This window comes from Chelonoidis abingdonii, chromosome 6, assembly GCF_003597395.2.
Source record: "Chelonoidis abingdonii isolate Lonesome George chromosome 6, CheloAbing_2.0, whole genome shotgun sequence".
NCBI classification, from domain to species: Eukaryota; Metazoa; Chordata; order Testudines; family Testudinidae; genus Chelonoidis; species Chelonoidis abingdonii.
In genome coordinates this window covers 26,187,001-26,203,875 of record NC_133774.1, presented here as the reverse complement: position 1 = coordinate 26,203,875, position 16,875 = coordinate 26,187,001, and the positions used below count along the sequence as shown (strand labels likewise).

Below are 16,875 nucleotides of genomic sequence, written 5' to 3'. Positions count from 1 at the left end.
ATTAGTAATGGAGATCTGATTACCTATCCCTACAAACAAAACTAGAGCTCCCACTCATATTTAACATCAAATTGCAGCTAAATAGGTTTACTGTTCTAATTATCTTGATTTGTTCTCAAAAAAGTGCTGGGAAATGGACATAAATATGAATGCCTTTTTGTATACAGTATAGAAGATATTTGAAATCATGGGCCCGGTTCTGAATTCCTAACTCAGGCAAAACTCCCACTGAAGGACAGACTTTCAATTGAATTAAATGCAGTCTTAAATTTAGCTATTTCAAATCCAATGGTGCAACAAAACTAAACTGATGACAGGCTTACAGTATCTGCAGTTTTTGACGCAAATAGTGATAAGAAGATGGTGGCTGTCTTATATTTGGTAAATATTGAAATAATAAGGCTTGGGATAAATTCTTACTACAAATAATCTGTCATGATTGATTAGAAAGATAACCTTCAAACTGTACCTGCCCTGAATGCCGGAGAGCCACTCAGGTCTAAGTTGTCTATTTTTCACTGTGTCTAAATTTACAGGTATTCTAAATGATTTTTGGATTTAGAATAGAGAAGTAAATAAAGACTTGATTCATGGTTGTTTCAGTTAAATGGTTAGTTCTACAAATTGGACTGATATAGTTCATACAGGTCATGATTATGAAGAAATCGCAGTATCTACAAACATGCTCATGCATATCAGTTATAAATAGAAGAAAATAGTTGGGACAGAATTTATTTAATTTGGAAATGCAAAGCAGGTGAATTCAAAATAAGATTCATTAGGGCACATTTAGTAAAATATTAATAAGTTCCAGAAAATAAAGATTCATTTTTGGAAATTACGCCAGTCATAAGAAGGTGCTGCTGAAGAAAATCAAAGGAGATTGGATCAGACAAACAAGTAGACAGTTGGATTTTGCTGACAAGATAGACTACATCCAAAGAGAATGGGGAAAAAAAACAGAGAAAAATGTTGACTGAGAATTAGTGGCTCAATTTCAGATCTGTCCTGGGTTGTCTATTACAAACAGGGACACCCTTACTAGAGAACAATACAGCACATTCATAGGGGGTATACATTAAATTACCATAAGAAAACTGATCAAAAGACTTTATGGACCCAACAAACTGAAAATTCACCTCAAATTAATACAATGACAATAACATAAAAATGTTTCTTAGGTTTCCTTGTTAATTGAGAGATTGCACCAGCATATATCTAGGTCCAGTACAAGTCTGTTTTTTTTCTCCATCGATGCTCAGAGTTGTTAGTAAGGTGTCTCCATAGAGAACCAAGGGTGAAGGACAGAACAAAGTTGTCTGTGAAGCACCAGCAGCTCTTTAATACTTTACAGTCCTAGGAAACATAAAACTGTTTAAAATTTGATTTTTGATATGATTGAATTTGATGTCCTCACCCTATTGTTAAAATATACTGATTTGGCTATTCTCCTCTGATTTTGTCAGTCTATTACACATATCACCAAGATAGCCTTTTCTCATTTTAAAAATATTTTCCAACCAAATTTCATGTGAAAAGGCACTTTACATCTCTGTTCCTTCCAAAATTAATTCTTTCTCCTGTTTTTTCCTCTCTTCTCTGGTTTTCCAGAGAAGTTAATTGAGAGACTGCATTTAATTCAAAATTCTGCTATATATAATCACAGTAATGTTATACCCAGTCAGCTTGGTACTCTGATTCTTAAATCTTTTGCCTGGATTCTGATGAGGCTTCAGATCAGTTTTAGGATTTTTGTTATTTACATGCTATAGAACAGGGGGTTCATTGCACCACGATCCCCTTCTGACAAAAAAATTACTACATGACCCCAGGATGGGGGACCGAAGCCTGAGCCCACCTGAGTCCTGCCACCCGGGTGGGGGGAGGGCAAAGCCCCATTGCCTGGGGGAGGGCAGGGGCAAAGCCAAAGCCCAAGGGCTTCAGTCCCAGGCAGGGGGCCTGTAATCTCAGCTCCACTTCCCAAAGCTGAACCGCTCAGACTTCGGCCCCAGACAGTGGGGCTCAGGCTTTGGCTTTGGCCCCTGGCCACAGCAAGTCTAAGCCAGCCCTGGCACCCCATTAAAATAGAGTGGCGACCCACTTTGGGGTTCTGACCCACAGTTTGAGAACTGCTGCTATAGAAGATTTGCTCTTTTAATTTTATCTAAATGTGCGGCCTCAAGACTTAACCGCTCTAGTGGTGGGGAATAGTACATATATCATCGATGTATTAGGATTAATATTTGTAGGTATTGTATATCTGTAAGTATCTATATTAATCCCTAATCCTATAGCCCATACTCATAAGTAGTCTGGTGACTTTAGTATCACAAGTGATCTGAGGACTACTCACATGAGTTAGGACTCAAGGATTAGGCACTATCATTATTATTCTTTATTATTATTATTATTTGGTTAGGACAATGAGAGCTCTAAAAGTTTAGGGGTTATTGGTGGCCTAGATGAGTGTGATTGGCCTCAATGACTAGGGAGCCTATATTCTTGTGCTAAAAGACAAGAAGAGACAGGAGGAGGAGAAATTAAAGAGGAGTGCTGTGCTGTTGTGCCGTGATCAGTCCGTATTATACAAATCATAACTGTCTTATTGTCATATTATCCTCCCTTGTCTGTTGGTTGACTCTACCTGTTGTTTCTTGCCATATACAATGGTCAATGAAGTTTCCACCATCCATGATGTAAGTAAGAATGAGGTTCCCAACTTTGCACATATTACCAAAACCTGGCTAGGCAATACTGCTGGACCTGCATTGGTGCAGTTGGTCTCATTTGGCTGTTTTGTACAGTTGGAACAGGAGAGGATTACTGAGGAGGTGGAGTCTGTGCTGTTTGTATCTGATTTACTGAATAGGTCTTTCACCAAAAATGGATTGAATACAATATGTCCATCTTATGTGTGACAGCCCAGACAAAAGATGGTACTAATCTTGGCATACAAATCACACCAGTGTTCCTATCTGAGTCCCTGCCATTGTAGTGTTAGATTCACCCGGACTGTTCATGATCAGGTACTTAAACATCTATTCTGATGATTATTCATCTGAATAAATTCAGGCCTCCGTGAGGGCCATGGCTGACCACAATCTTGAGCTATTGTTTGGATAAGGACTGGAGGTGGGTTGACTGGATATATTATCTATGTCTTTGGACCAATACCTCCTGCAGAAATAAAAGATTGCAGCATACCTTTTTCATTAGGGCAAGAGAACTGTTTTGATAGGTTGCTCTTGATGGAACAAGAGCACTCTGAAGGAGGGGACTGTTCTTCCAACAGACCACTCTATTATTGTTTTCAGTAGGGTTTTTTAAGCTGTTATACTGTGGCTGTGCAGGAGACAAAGAAAAAGATTTTTTCTTCTACCATCCCATCCCCAAAATCTTGTTCCACAGACTTTTTTCACATGACTGATAACTTGGACAATCCAACTGATTCCACTCAGAGGATGACTTTAGTTTGGTTTGTGAGGAAACTCCTTTTTACTTTGTGGAGACACATTGATTCTGACCAAACTGTCTGCTTTTGTGGAATCAGGACAACTGTTTGGGGGACAAATGCTGTCATCTGTTTCAGCCAGTGGTGCTCTGTGAAGTACTGGAGGGGGATCTTTGGGCCCAAAGCTCAGTTCTGGATTCATATACTTCCTGAAACCTGGGGAGGTTCTGAATCCAGTGATAATGCAGACTGTCAGTGCCTCTCTTAAGAATATGCTGCCAGCTTTCTTAAAAAACAATTGATAAGGTTTTTGTTCAAGATGCCAAAAATTGATGTTGACTTATCTGGTTAACTATAGTCCTGTACCTAATCTTCTCTTCACGGTTAAAATTACCTACATAGCTCAGATTTCATGGATTCCTGTCAACTGGGGTACCGACTAGGTTACGGAACAGAGATTATGTTGATTGCATTTGACTGATGACTTCATCCTATCAGTGAATAAAGGCTGTGCATACTGATATCTTTAAATCTAAAGTTGCTATGGACCATATATATGGACCATGGGGGAAGGGACAGGGCTGTCCTTAATCTTTTTCTCAAAGCTCCCAGAAAGTAATGTTCGGCAATTGCCATTTCTTCATGAAAGTGCTAACTGCAGGGCTCCTTCTTGTTCAACATTAATATAGGGTCAGTGAGATAGCATGAGCTGCATTGCTTTCAACAGACAGATGATTCCAATGTATTATTTCTGTTCCTTCTGCCCCAGATAGTATAGTAGAGTACCTTTTCCAGTGTTTGGCTGTATTGAAAGTAAGCTGGCTAAAGCTCAATCTAGATATGTTGATTGGCTGAGGAAACCAATCGGAAGATATGGTGAGGACTATATCTATTTCTCTGATTAAGGTGTCTGTCTCTCACTTCTCACTCACAATTGCAAATGGAGAATCTAGTTAGATTTCTAATTACTGTAGGATGATCACATTTCAGCAGGAACCAGACTGTTCTCTTTCATTTGTGTCTGACCAGGAAGTTGAGATTTATTTATTTATTTTGGGGGGGCAGGGGAGGGGGAATATATGTATGTTATTGCCATGATTCATGCCTTTGTCACTACAGAAGTAAATTACTGCAATGTGCTCTTCGTGGGGCTACATCTTAAATCCATTCAAATACTGAACAAAGTGCAGAATGCAGCAGCCCATTTGTTAAGCAAGATATATATCTGTCAGGACATTACACCAGTGCTTGTTATCTTCACTGGGTACCTGTAGGTTTCTAAGTAGAGTTTAAGGAGTTATTTTTGATCCTGTGGGTTCCTGGCCACTAGCTTGACCATAATACCAAAAATATAAAATAACAGCAACAAAGCCCATATGGCCCATGACCTGCCTACTTGAGAGATCAGCTCTATTTCTGTGTTATACTGTCACTGCAGAGATCAGTGGAGGCTCTTAAACTGGTGTCCCTTTGGCTTTAAAAGAGAGGGGACTGCTAGTAGGGCATTCTCAGTGAGGGCCCCTTGACTTTGGAACTTGTTCCCCACTTGGTCCAGAATAGCTTGAGTCTGTTGACCTTCCTTTTACTGGAGAGGGATGCTATTTAAAGGGAAACATTGGAGGAAGGTGAGATATTGTACTTTTTTTTTTGCTATAAGATTTAACTGGTTGTCATCAATATATGATGGAAATTATTGCTGCATTTAACTATACAGAAATGTCAAGGGGATTAAAGTCTCTGTTAAACATCTTTTTATAGTCTTATATATCTAGTAAATAAATCTAAAACTAAAGCTCCTTGAGGGAGTGACCAGCCATGTTTGATGTCTGTGAAGTCTGCTTTACTCCCAGGGAACTCTATAAATGAATGCAAATATAAGATATTTCCTGCTTCTTATAATTAACTATATGATACTGTCTATTATTTTATTTGCTGCAGAGCAGTTTGGAATGCTCTCTCACATACACAAGACAGAAAGATAGACATTTCTTTAAAGGAAAACTGTAAACATGTTTCTCAGCTAAAAGTTTTCAAGTCCAAAAGGTGAGCTCACTTTTTCTCCATAAATATACAGTGAAATGTATGTCAACCTAAAGGACCAAATTCATCTTTAGTGGGCCTTTGTGAGCTTTAATGCATTACACTGGATTAATTTGATAATGATGTTTAACTACACAAGGTATTTCTGATTGTACTGGCAACACAGGTGCTGGAACTAGGGGTGCTGGGGGTTCTGCTGCACCCTCTGGTTTGAAGTGTTTCCCATCACATAGAGTTTACAGTTTGGTTCAATAGCTCTCAGCACCCCCACTATACAAATTGTTCCAGCACTCTGGACTGGTGGCAGTGGTCATTTGTTACACAAGATGATAATTTGTGACATTGTCAGTAATGAATCCTTGTGTAAATGATTGTGAACTATTTTCATTTTCATTTAATATTCATGTAACTAATCGGAAAAAATATATATTTAAATAAAAGGTTAAATTTTTAAACACTTACATTATTTTGCATAATTCTTTAACCAGTATTAGGTCATGCTGGAAACTAGTTTAAAATCTTTTACCCAGAGTTCCCACATTTCAAGGATGTGTTTATATTAAGTGAAGAGACTGCTGTAGGGTCACCGATCGCATGAAATTGTTGGCTGGCTCTACAGTTAAGCTGTTTGCAGGATAAATTATTGTTGATTCTAGTAACTGAACCACAACTGAGCTAAAAACTTCATCTCCAAGTGTTGCAGGAAAAAAATAAACATATCTGACCTACTACTTGTAAATTAATGGAATGGTTGCTGTATATTGACAAAAGGCATTCCAGAGGTGTTGCAAGCTCAAGATATTTCAACCAATGCTTTGTTGCCTTTTGGCTAAAAAGGCCCCAATGCCATAAATGATGTCATTTTTAATAACATAGCGGCCATCTGCACTGAACTCAGAAGTATTCATTTAATTAAAAACTTGTATTTGAAAATGATTCTTACCTTATGAATTTTCAGAATTTCCGAGTTAAGCAAGATGGGTACCACTTTTAAAAGCACACACAGCGCACTGATAATTCCAAAGAGTTACTTTAGATTTCAGTATAGAGGAACTCAGATCAAAGACTCTTACAGATCACTTAAATGTTGGATACCAGCATTCTGACTTTGCTCTTAATAACAGTAGTAGCATCTTTACTTACTAGCATAAATTAGTATACATAATGCTGTTGGCTAAGTATAAAAAATGGTTTAGTAGCTCCTAACTGTTTTTTGAAATCTTGATTAGGTAACTAATTCTCTTATGAATGTGTAAGAATATTTTTTCCTACCTTTAGGTGCCACCTGTAGAAATTGCTTATGGAGTGTGCTAAGCTGTGAAATAGTTAGGGTACCATTTACAGATGTCTCTACAGGTGAAGGCCGTGGTGGAGGGATAGGATCTGGAATTACTTTTACATCATTGCTTATGAAGAAGTCTGTGTCATCTAAAACCAATTCATATTGGATTCTTGTAGAACATTCAATGTGGTGGCGTGCAATCTCAGTTAATTTGTCAACACTAAAAATGAAACGCAGGAAGCAATTATTACTTTAAAATGTAAGATAGTAACTTTGAATCAAATTCTGAAATATTTCATCAATGGGAGATTTTCTCTGTTAAGAACCACAAATCCTCTGTGTGGATCATGGGAAGGGGGGGTCAACATGCGGCCCTATGACCAAGCTAGTTATTTCTCACTACATCCTGGCAGCAGGCTCTATTTGTGACTGCTGGGGGAAGTCCATTTAAAGTGAAATCCCAGCCATTGAGAAAATCCAATGGAAAGATAGTACAGGTTGCAATTTTCGGAACTCCATAGGGCAAATGAGGTGATGTCTATTTACCTGATCTCACCCTGTCCACCTACTTCATTCAGCCTGTCACCCTGCCATGTGCCCCTGCATGGATTCCTGGATCTATTGAGCAAATTCTGCAGGGAAAGGAGTAATACTGCTGTGGAGGCATAAGTACTTGGATATTACAGTGGGAAAGGTCTGACCTGCATGCAGAAGATCCCCTCTACATGAAAGTTAGGGAGTAATGATTAGGCCCAAATCTACACACTTTTCTTGGGCACTGGAGACTAATTTGTGTCAGAAAGCAGGCCCTCATGTTCTTATGATCTTTAAAATAACTTCTGTCAACTGCTATACACATGGGTTTAACAAAAGGTGGAGGATTCAGGAATGGCAGAAGCATAGCAAACAAGATTCCAAAATTCCAAGGTGGCAGGAGTCACTACTTGATATTGTTGCTTCCTATGAACAAAATGTCGGGTTCTCTACTAATGCTCATAAGTGTAACTGTATTTCCTAAGAAAAAAATAAGACTGAACAGTTGTGTACAATATTGCTGACTACACTTTTTAACTTTCCAAGGTATGCAGCACTATAGGGCACATATCATAAGGTAATATCAAGTCCCAAATCCTGAGAGTAAGATTAGCAAGCAAAATGATTAATTTTTGTACATTTTTACAAATTATTTGACTATATCACCTGTCTGAACAATTATTTTTACCAGCTTTACTCTAACTTTTCTATTCTATTAAAATACCCCGTCTGTTTAAAAATTAGCCATATATTACCTGGCCATTTCTGCAAGGAACCTGGCACCAAGCCACTTTTCCATACATTTGTAAGTTTCTTCTGCTTTCATTACTAGTTCTTCAACAAATGTTAATGCCTTTATCTTAATCAGCTGTAGTCGAGATTTTGCAGCTTCCTCTGTTAAAACAGTCATTTCATAATTTATTTATACAATCTGAAGTCTATTTTCAAGCTTACTTAGGCATTTAAAGTTAAGCATCAAAACTTGCACTCAGGCATCAAAATACCTATTTAGGTTTCCTGTGTTCATATATTATTTATATATTTTTAATTCACTCAGACTGCAGAACTTGTTTTATAAAATATACCTACTGTTGATATCAGAATGTGCATATCACAAGGATATAGCAAAATTAACCAAACTGATGTCGAAGGAAGAGGTGATAAGAAGACATTAATTCAGACAATACCCTCCGACAAAAGTGTTAGATTTAGAAGCTCAATGGTGAAAAAGTCCAGTGAGGATGATTTAAAAACATTTCCTTTAGAGCTTGAACATAAAATGTAGATGTTCTAAAGAGGAAGCGTTCCTTTTATTTAAAAATTATATCAATAGTATTTAGGTAATTTTAAAAAATGAGATCTTTTCAGCGAGAGATCATTCCTTTCTCAGATTTTTCAAAAGGGGAAAAAAGCAAATCTCAAATGATACAAATTTTATGGGAACCATAGCCAATGTTTGTTCTTTTGTTCCTGACCCAAAGCTCATTGAAAGCACTGACTTTACAGGGCTTTGGATCAGGCCTTCCAAGCCTAGCTGTTTTGTATCTCACAAATCCATATTTATTATTACAATTGCCTCTTTATAAAAATTGGCTGTTTTAGTGTGAGGAAAAAACAGTTACCTACCTTCTCGTAACAGTTCTTCGAGATGTGTTGCTCATGTCCATTCTATTTTAGGTGTGCCCACGTGAACAGTCATCAGATATTTTTGCCTTAGCGGTATTTGTAGCAGTATCCCTATGCCCTCTCAGTTCCTTCTTGCCAGCAACTCTGACAGAAGGGCAGGATAACGGGTAATGGAATGGACATGAGCAACACGTCTCAAAGAATAACAGTTACAAAAAGGTAGGCAACCGTTTTTCCTTCTTCAAGTGCTTGCTCATATCCATTCCATTCTAGGTGACTCACAAGTGGTATCTTCAGAGGTGGGCTCACAGCTCACAATCTAGCATCTTGCTGCACTGCTATATCAAAGCCTGCTGGGTAAGTGAATAATGGGACATGAACATGTGGATGGATGACCAGGTGGCTACCCTACAGATGTCCTGGATAGGCACTTGGGCTAGAAAAGCTGACAAAGAGGCTTGTGCCCTGGTTTTATGGGCAGTTACAATTGTCAAAGAAAGCACCTTTGCCTGATCGTAGCAGCAGCAAATGATTCAAGAAGAAATTATTTGACTGGACACTGAGTGACCTTTCATCCTGTTGGCTACCAAGACGAACAATTGCGCTGTCTTGTGGAATGGCTTGGGCCTTTCAATGTAGAAGACTAGTGCCCTCCTGACGTCTAGGGAATGCAACTTACACTCCTCCTCCTCTGACTCATGTGGCTTTGGAAAAAAGACAGGTAAGTAAATGTCCTGGCCCATATGAAACTATCAGACCACCTGGGCAGGAAAACTGGATGTGGCCGCAGCTGGACCTTACTTTGTAAAAGACCGTATAGGGCGGTTCCGAAGTAAGTGCCCTAATCTCAGAGACCTGGCAGGCAGATGTCCTTCCAGGAAAGGAGGAAAGAGCAGGAAGTCAGAGGCTCGAAGGGGAGTGCCATGAGCCGTGACAGCACAAGATTCAGGTCCCATGGAGGAACGGGGTCCCTGACATCTGGGTAGAAGTGCCAGAGGTCCTTGAGGAACCTGGCAGTCATGTCCTGGGTGAAGACTGACCTACTCTCGAGTGGCAGATGGAAGGCAAAGATAGCAGCAAAGTGGACCTTGACAGATGATGGGAACAGGCCTTGGAGCTCGAGATACAGAAGGTAGTCCAGGATTAACTGCAGCGAGGCCCATTAGGGCCAAATGCCTTTATTCAAGGTTCAACAAGCAAACTGCTTCCATTTGGCCAGGTAGGTTGCTTTGGTAGAGAGCTTTCTGATGCCTAACAGGACCTGTTGGACACCATCTGGGCACTCTTGCTCCTCCACATTTAACCGTGCAGCAGCCAAGCTGTCAGATGCAGCACCACCAGGTTCGGATGCAAAAGACTGACATAGTTTAGTGACAGCAGGTCTGGCCTGAGCAGTGGCAGAAATGGAGCAGCCACCAAGAGATCCAGCAGCATGCTGAACTTGTGCTGGTACGGCCAAGCCGGCGCTATGAGGATCAGCTTTGCTCTGTCCAGCTTGATCTTCATGAGGACCTTGTGAATTAATAGCACTGGAGGAAAGGTATACAACAGAGCCCCCGACCACAGGAGCAGAAAAGCATCTAACAGGGAGTGTCGATCAATCCTCCAAATCGAGCAGAAAAGGTAGCATTTTCTGTTCTGCCTGGATGTGAACAGGTCCACTTGTGGAGATCCCCACCTCTGGAAGATGACGCTGACCACTTCCGAATGGAGGGACCACTCGCAGTGAGATGAGAAGGTCCTGCTGAGGCAATCTGCCAAAGGGTTCCTGGCCCCGGGGCGGTGCATGGCTATGAGATGAATGTTGTGTTGTATACAGAAATCCCAGAGCCTGAGGGCTTCTTGGCAAAGGGCAGACAATGTGGCTCTGCCTTGCTTGCTGATATAGAATATAGACATTATATTGTGCTTTCTATGTGAGGTAGGAAGACTTGACAGGACAGGCGAACTGCTCTGAGATCTCTCACGTTGACATGTAGGGAGTGATCGTGACTCGACCAATGACAGTGCATGCTGAGATTGCCCAGATGGGCTCCCCACCCTAGATCCAAGGCATCGGAGACGAGGTTCACTGACAGGGATGGAGCCGCAAAAGGAACTCCCTCCAACATTGGTGCAGGATTCTGCCACCATATGAGCGATGACAGTACATGGTCCGGGACCCTGACCACCAGGCCCACTCTGGGTCTGTTAGGTACGTAGGCTGACACCAGCCATGCCTGCGGGGCCTGAGGCAGAACCGTGAGTGCCAGACCATGTCAGTGCTGGCTGCCATGTGGCCTAACAATCGCAGGCATGTGTGAGTGATGATGAGCAGGTGGGCTGGCATCCACAAGATCAGCTCTGCCGTGGCTTAGAACCGAGCCTTGAGGAGAAAGGTTCTGGTCTGATTAAACTCAAGGACCATTCCAATGAACTCTGTGAGTTTGCACTGGAATTAAAGTCCACTTTTTCTCGCTTATTAACAGCCTCAGGTCACAACAGGTGGAGGAAACCAGATTGAGATGATGCTGCACCTCATCCTGGGATTAGCCCTTTATCATTGAGGTACGGATAAATTTGCACCCCTCGGTGCCTCAGGTAAGTGGCCACTGGTGCTATGCACTTTGTAAACACTCTTGGGCTGATGGGAGACCAAAGGGCAGCACCATGAATTTAAAATGGGGGTGGCCTAACACAAAACAGAGGAAACTCCTGTACCCCAGGAAGATGGGAATATACATCCTTTAAGTCAAGGGCAGTGTACCAGTGTCCTGGACCCAGGGAGGGAATAATGGAGACCAGAGAGACCATGCAAAACTGCAGCTTCTTCAGAGACTTGTTGAGGTGGTGCAGGTCCAGAATGGATCTGCGGCTCCCTTTTGCTTTGGGGATTAGGAAATAGCAGGGATAGAACCCTTTCCCTTTCAAGTCTGGAGGGACCTCCTCTACTGCCCCCAGGTGTAGGAGGTTCTTGACCTCTTGAATGAGTAGTTGTTTATGAGAAGGGTCCTTGAAGAGAGATGCAGAAGTGGGGTGGGAGGGAGGGTCAGCCACGAACTTCAGGGTGTAGCCTGAAGATATTATGTTGAGCACCCAACGGTCCAAGGTCAGCCGTGACAAGGCCAACCAGAAGAGATAAGAAAAGAGAGCAGGGGCGTGACTGGGGCAACATCCTCGGGTGCATCCTCAAAATGCCTGGTTCTGCCTTCCTTGGCCTCTGGAAGAACCAGGCTGGACAGAGGAACAGGAAGATGAAGGGGGATGCTGTTTAAATCCTTTGTCTCTGTCCTTCTTTCTGTAGGAGCTGGACTGAGGGATACCCCATGACCTTGACGGAGGAGCTGGGGGACGGAACACCTTTCTAGCCTGCTAAAGAGTGTTTAGGCCAAGGAATGGAGGTGGCATGGGAGTATTTAAGGCTGTGGAGCCGTGCATCGGTCAGCTCCGAAAAGAGCCCTGCCCCCTCAACTGGAAGGTCTTGGGGTGTAGTCTGCATCTCCTGGGACAGCTCAGAGGACTGTAACCAGGAGCTGCGCCTCATGACCACCACAGAGGTGACTAACTGGCCGCCAAGTCTGTACTGTTCCAGGCCATCTGGAGGGTGCCTCTTGCTACCACTTTGCCCTCTTCCATGAAGGTGGCGAACTCCTGGGCTCGGTCCTGTGGAAGACCCTCCTTGAACTTGATGGAGTCCCACAAGTTGAAGTTGTACCTGCCTAGCAGGGATCTGCCACATAGAAAGTTTTTGCAGATCCTGCACTTGTCCTTTCTGTGGGACTCCTCCAAACACTTCAAACAGCTAGTGTGGGGGTTGCTAATGGACATCAGCCAGCTGCACAATGAGCATGGCTTAAAGCCTGGGGAATGGGGCATGCCCTGCTGCAAGGCAAAGTCCCAGCTGGGACTATAATTCCTAAACTACTACTCAAACACTTAACTTAATGGTCTAACTAAGTACCTATCAACTAAAAACAAAGGAGACAGAACAATGGGTTGTAAGAACCGCTAATGCTGTTGCGATGCAAGACAAGGCGATCCGACCAACCATCTCGGGCAGTGAGAAGAAACTGAGAGGGCGTAGGGTTGGCAGCAACTAATATAGCAGTACCTGAATGTGGCACTCAAGGGGGTGCCACAGCCGACCCTACGGATAGTGCTAAGGCAAAAATCTCCGATGACTATGCACGTGGGCACGCAGACACCTAGAATGGAATCGACATGAGCAAGGACTCGAAGAAGAAAAAACAGTTACCTACCTTTTTGTAATTGTTGTTCTTTGAGATGCATTGCTCATGTCCATTCCACTACCTACCCTCCTACCCATCTGTTGGAGTTGCTGGCAAGAAGGAAGTGAGAGGGCCTAGTGTTGGCAGTGCCTAATATACCAGTGCATGAGCATAGCACCACAGCCAACCCAAGGCAAAAATCTCCAGTGACTGTGCACGTGGATGTGCACACACCTACAATAGAATGGACATGAGCAAGTACTCAGAGAAGAGATATTATTTGTCTACAGAGCTCTATGAGTAAAAAATTCCACGTAACTTAGAAAAATCTGGCATTTCAGAATGGGAGGACTGAAAAAAGACTAAAAGAATTTGTTGCCACTGAGATTTTAGAGTTAAAAATGGAGGCAATAGACAGAGAAACAGGGTCTTTGGAAAAGATAAATGTCTTAAAAATAAGTATGGAATGTGAGAAAGAGAAAGATATAAAACAGATAAATAGAGGAATGAAAAACCTGAAGAAAAAGAAAGAAGACCAAAGAGTAACACTGAACAAAGAGTATCTCAAATCTTAAAAGATCCATGTAGGCATCCAATGTTCAACTCCATTTTCTGTTTTGAGACCTGAAGAAGAGCTCTGTGTAGCTCAAATGCTTGTCTCTTCTACCAACAGAAATTGGTCCAATAAAAGATATTACCTCCTCTACCCTCTCAATTTTTCATTAAATTTAATTTTACCTGCTAGAAAATGTTTTTCTAAACAAACAAACAAAAAAAAATGTAGTTGCTGCTGACAGTTACTTCAATAGGTAAAACTGTAAAGCAGTTTCTGTTATACATCTTATTCCCATATGCCAATAATATCTTTCCAAAACAATCATCTTTGGGGCTGAAACTTTCCTTATGCAGTCTCTACACAAAGGTGAATGTATTTGGAAGGTCTGAACAAAATCCCTTCAAGGTCATCTTTGAGTTAAATGAGAATGAAAAAAAAATACACACCATCTATTTTCAGCAAAAACAGCTGATGTTTGAAATTTTAAACTTGGCCTTAATTCATTTTTCTCTGAGATCTGCTTGATTTGGGATGGAAAATAAAAGGTAAAAATAAAAAGGTATAAGCAACTGAAAGCACCTCAGAGGATTTTTAGTGCATATCCACTAAGCTTTTCAGTACAGCTTAACCAAGTGTAACCTCTGCAAATTTTCCAGGAGCTGCTGTTCTCAGTCTGCTACTGGGACAATGACATAACAATCTGTAAGTATCAAATTGAATCACACAATTCTGAAAACAACCAATAACAGAAAATACTCTCAGTCCAGGAACACAATTAAAAATAAGGCATATAGACGCAACTGCTAAATTCAGTGAGAAATTAAAATTCAAGACTCAGTAACCGCCTACAGACTTGCATATCTCGACAAATCTAGACATTTAACTGGTCATTTGCACTTCCAGTTATTACGACTGCAGGTGTATCTGTGCTATCTACATTTGAAAGTTATGTTAAAAAGCTATTATGAAAATGTGGTCTTGTATATTTTAGTTCTCCTTTGATACATACCTTGGCTGTTTTGCAGCCAAGGCAGGTCTTTACCCCTTTAAGTTAATTACATTCCCCTCCCTACTTCCAAATAACTGATTTTAAAGTATATTGTTCTGCTGAGATTGGGTGAAACATTGTTGAAGCAGGTGAGTGTAACAGCCACCCTTCACTCAGGATAAATGTAAGAAGCAATTAAGCTCCTTTGTAGAACAGAGAGCTGAAACAATAGGGGCCACTTCTCAAAACACAGGCCACCTGCAAGGCTGATGTGGGAGTTGAGCCAGGTGGTTGGAGGGGTTCTCCTTTGAGACTGAATGCAAATGCAGAAGGCTCATTATGGTTTGAGGCAGTTCTGCTTGTGCGTGCGTGTGTGTGCAAGCGCACGTGCATGCGCAGAAACAGAAACATGCCAGAAGCACATAAAAGAGGCAGGAAGGAAGCCCCAGAGACAGCCAGAAAAGCTCTTGTAGCATTATCTTGAGAAAAGCTGAGAGAGAGAGGTTTTGGGTAGAGTGCTGGCTGAAAAGAGGCTTGGCACTGTGAGAAAAGGGATTATCTCCTGCTGTTTCATTCCTACTGTATTCAGGAAAACAGGACTTTTATACATTCTTTGTGAATAAACAGGACTGTATCAAACAAATACCTGACTCCCTCTAACAGAAACAACCCAAAAGATCATGAACATTGGTTAACTGCTGAGGTCAATATTATTTAACTTGTTCGCTTACAACGAACAACTGATAGTAGAAGGATGAAAGGAAAGAGAAGAGAAAGTACTTTTAAGTCTCTCTCTTCTATTTTGAATATATTTATTTAAAAATTGTTGTCTGCTACCATTTTTTTAAGTTTCCAGGATTCTTCAGACCCCTTTTCTCCGCACTCCCCATTCACTCAGCAAACTTTCAACAAAACTTTGCAGACAGTTTCAAATATTAAAAAAAATCTAAATTGGGAATGATGATCAACTTCCACAATGTAGCCCACTGAACTAGTTACATACCTTCATATTCAAGGGCACTAAAATATTCCCATTTCATTTTAAGCTTTAATTCTTGTTTCTTTAGTTCCTCTGGTGTTAGAGGAATGGGAGTGGCTTCAACCACAGGTGCTGGAGAAGGAACACCTGCAAAGAAAATATAATATTTTCACCAAAAAGGAAATCTTATAATCTTTGGACTGCATATATGTAGGCAGCACAGCATAGTACAATTTGTTTTATGGAAAATAGGTCTTTTCAAATGAATCTGATACCATTTTTATGAGATTACAAATTTGGTGAATAAATGTAATTGTTGACATAATATCCTTAGACTTCTGTAAGGCATTATTACTACATGACATCTCAAATAAAAAAATTTACACTATACTAAATCACTGTAGCACCTATTAAATGGATTAAAACTGGGTAACTAATAGAGCTCAAAATATAATAGCTAAAGGGAAAAGATTATCTAAAGGAGTTGTTTCTATTGGGGTTCTAGATGGTCACAATGATCCCTTGTGGCCTTAAAATCTATTAATCTATGACACTTTGCAGGTAACCACTGTACCTTTTGAATGCTAAGTGTCAGTCACATTCAGAGATGAAGTAAATGGTGATAAAAGTTCTGTGTTGATCAGTAGGGCCCTACCAAATTAATGACCATGAAAAACACATCATGTGAGATCCGTGAAATCTGGTCTTTTATGTGCTTTTAGCCTCTACTATACAGATTTCACAGAGCAGACCAGCATTTCTCAAATTGGGGGTCCTGACCCACAAGGAAGTTTCTGGGGGTTTGCAAGGTTATTTTATGGGGGGGTTGTGATATTGCCACCTTTATTTCTACATCATCTTCAGAGCTGGGCAGCCGGAGAGCAGCGGCTGTTGGCTGAGTGCCCCACCCTGAAGGCAGCACCCTGCCAGAAGCAGTGCAGAAGTAAGAGTTGCAATACCATACCATGCCACCCTTATTTCTGCGCTGCTGCCTTCAGAGCTGGATGCCTGGAGAGTGGCAGCTGCTGACTGAGGGCCTAGCTCTGCAGGCAGCAGTGGAGAAGTAAGGCCACGTCTAGACTACGCGCCGTATCGGTGCGTTAAAATCGATTGCTCGGGGATCGATATATCGCGTCTGATCTAGACGGGATATATCGATCCCAGAGCGCGCTTAGATCGATTCCGGAACTCCACCAAAACCAACGGAGATC

The 16,875-nt window shown here is 41.3% G+C and overlaps 1 protein-coding gene across 1 annotated transcript in view; it reads right to left on the bottom strand.

Annotated features, from left to right (window-relative positions):
* LOC116824569 (sperm flagellar protein 2-like) overlaps positions 1-16,875 on the bottom strand; it is a 96,366-nt gene that overhangs the window by 15,514 nt on the left and 63,977 nt on the right. The window contains exons 19-21 of the mRNA XM_032779921.2: positions 15,689-15,811; positions 8,063-8,201; positions 6,764-6,993 (exon numbers count right to left, since the gene is read on the bottom strand). Of these exons, the coding sequence (XP_032635812.1) occupies positions 6,764-6,993; positions 8,063-8,201; positions 15,689-15,811 (492 nt within the window). The remainder of the gene's footprint in view (positions 1-6,763; positions 6,994-8,062; positions 8,202-15,688; positions 15,812-16,875) is intronic.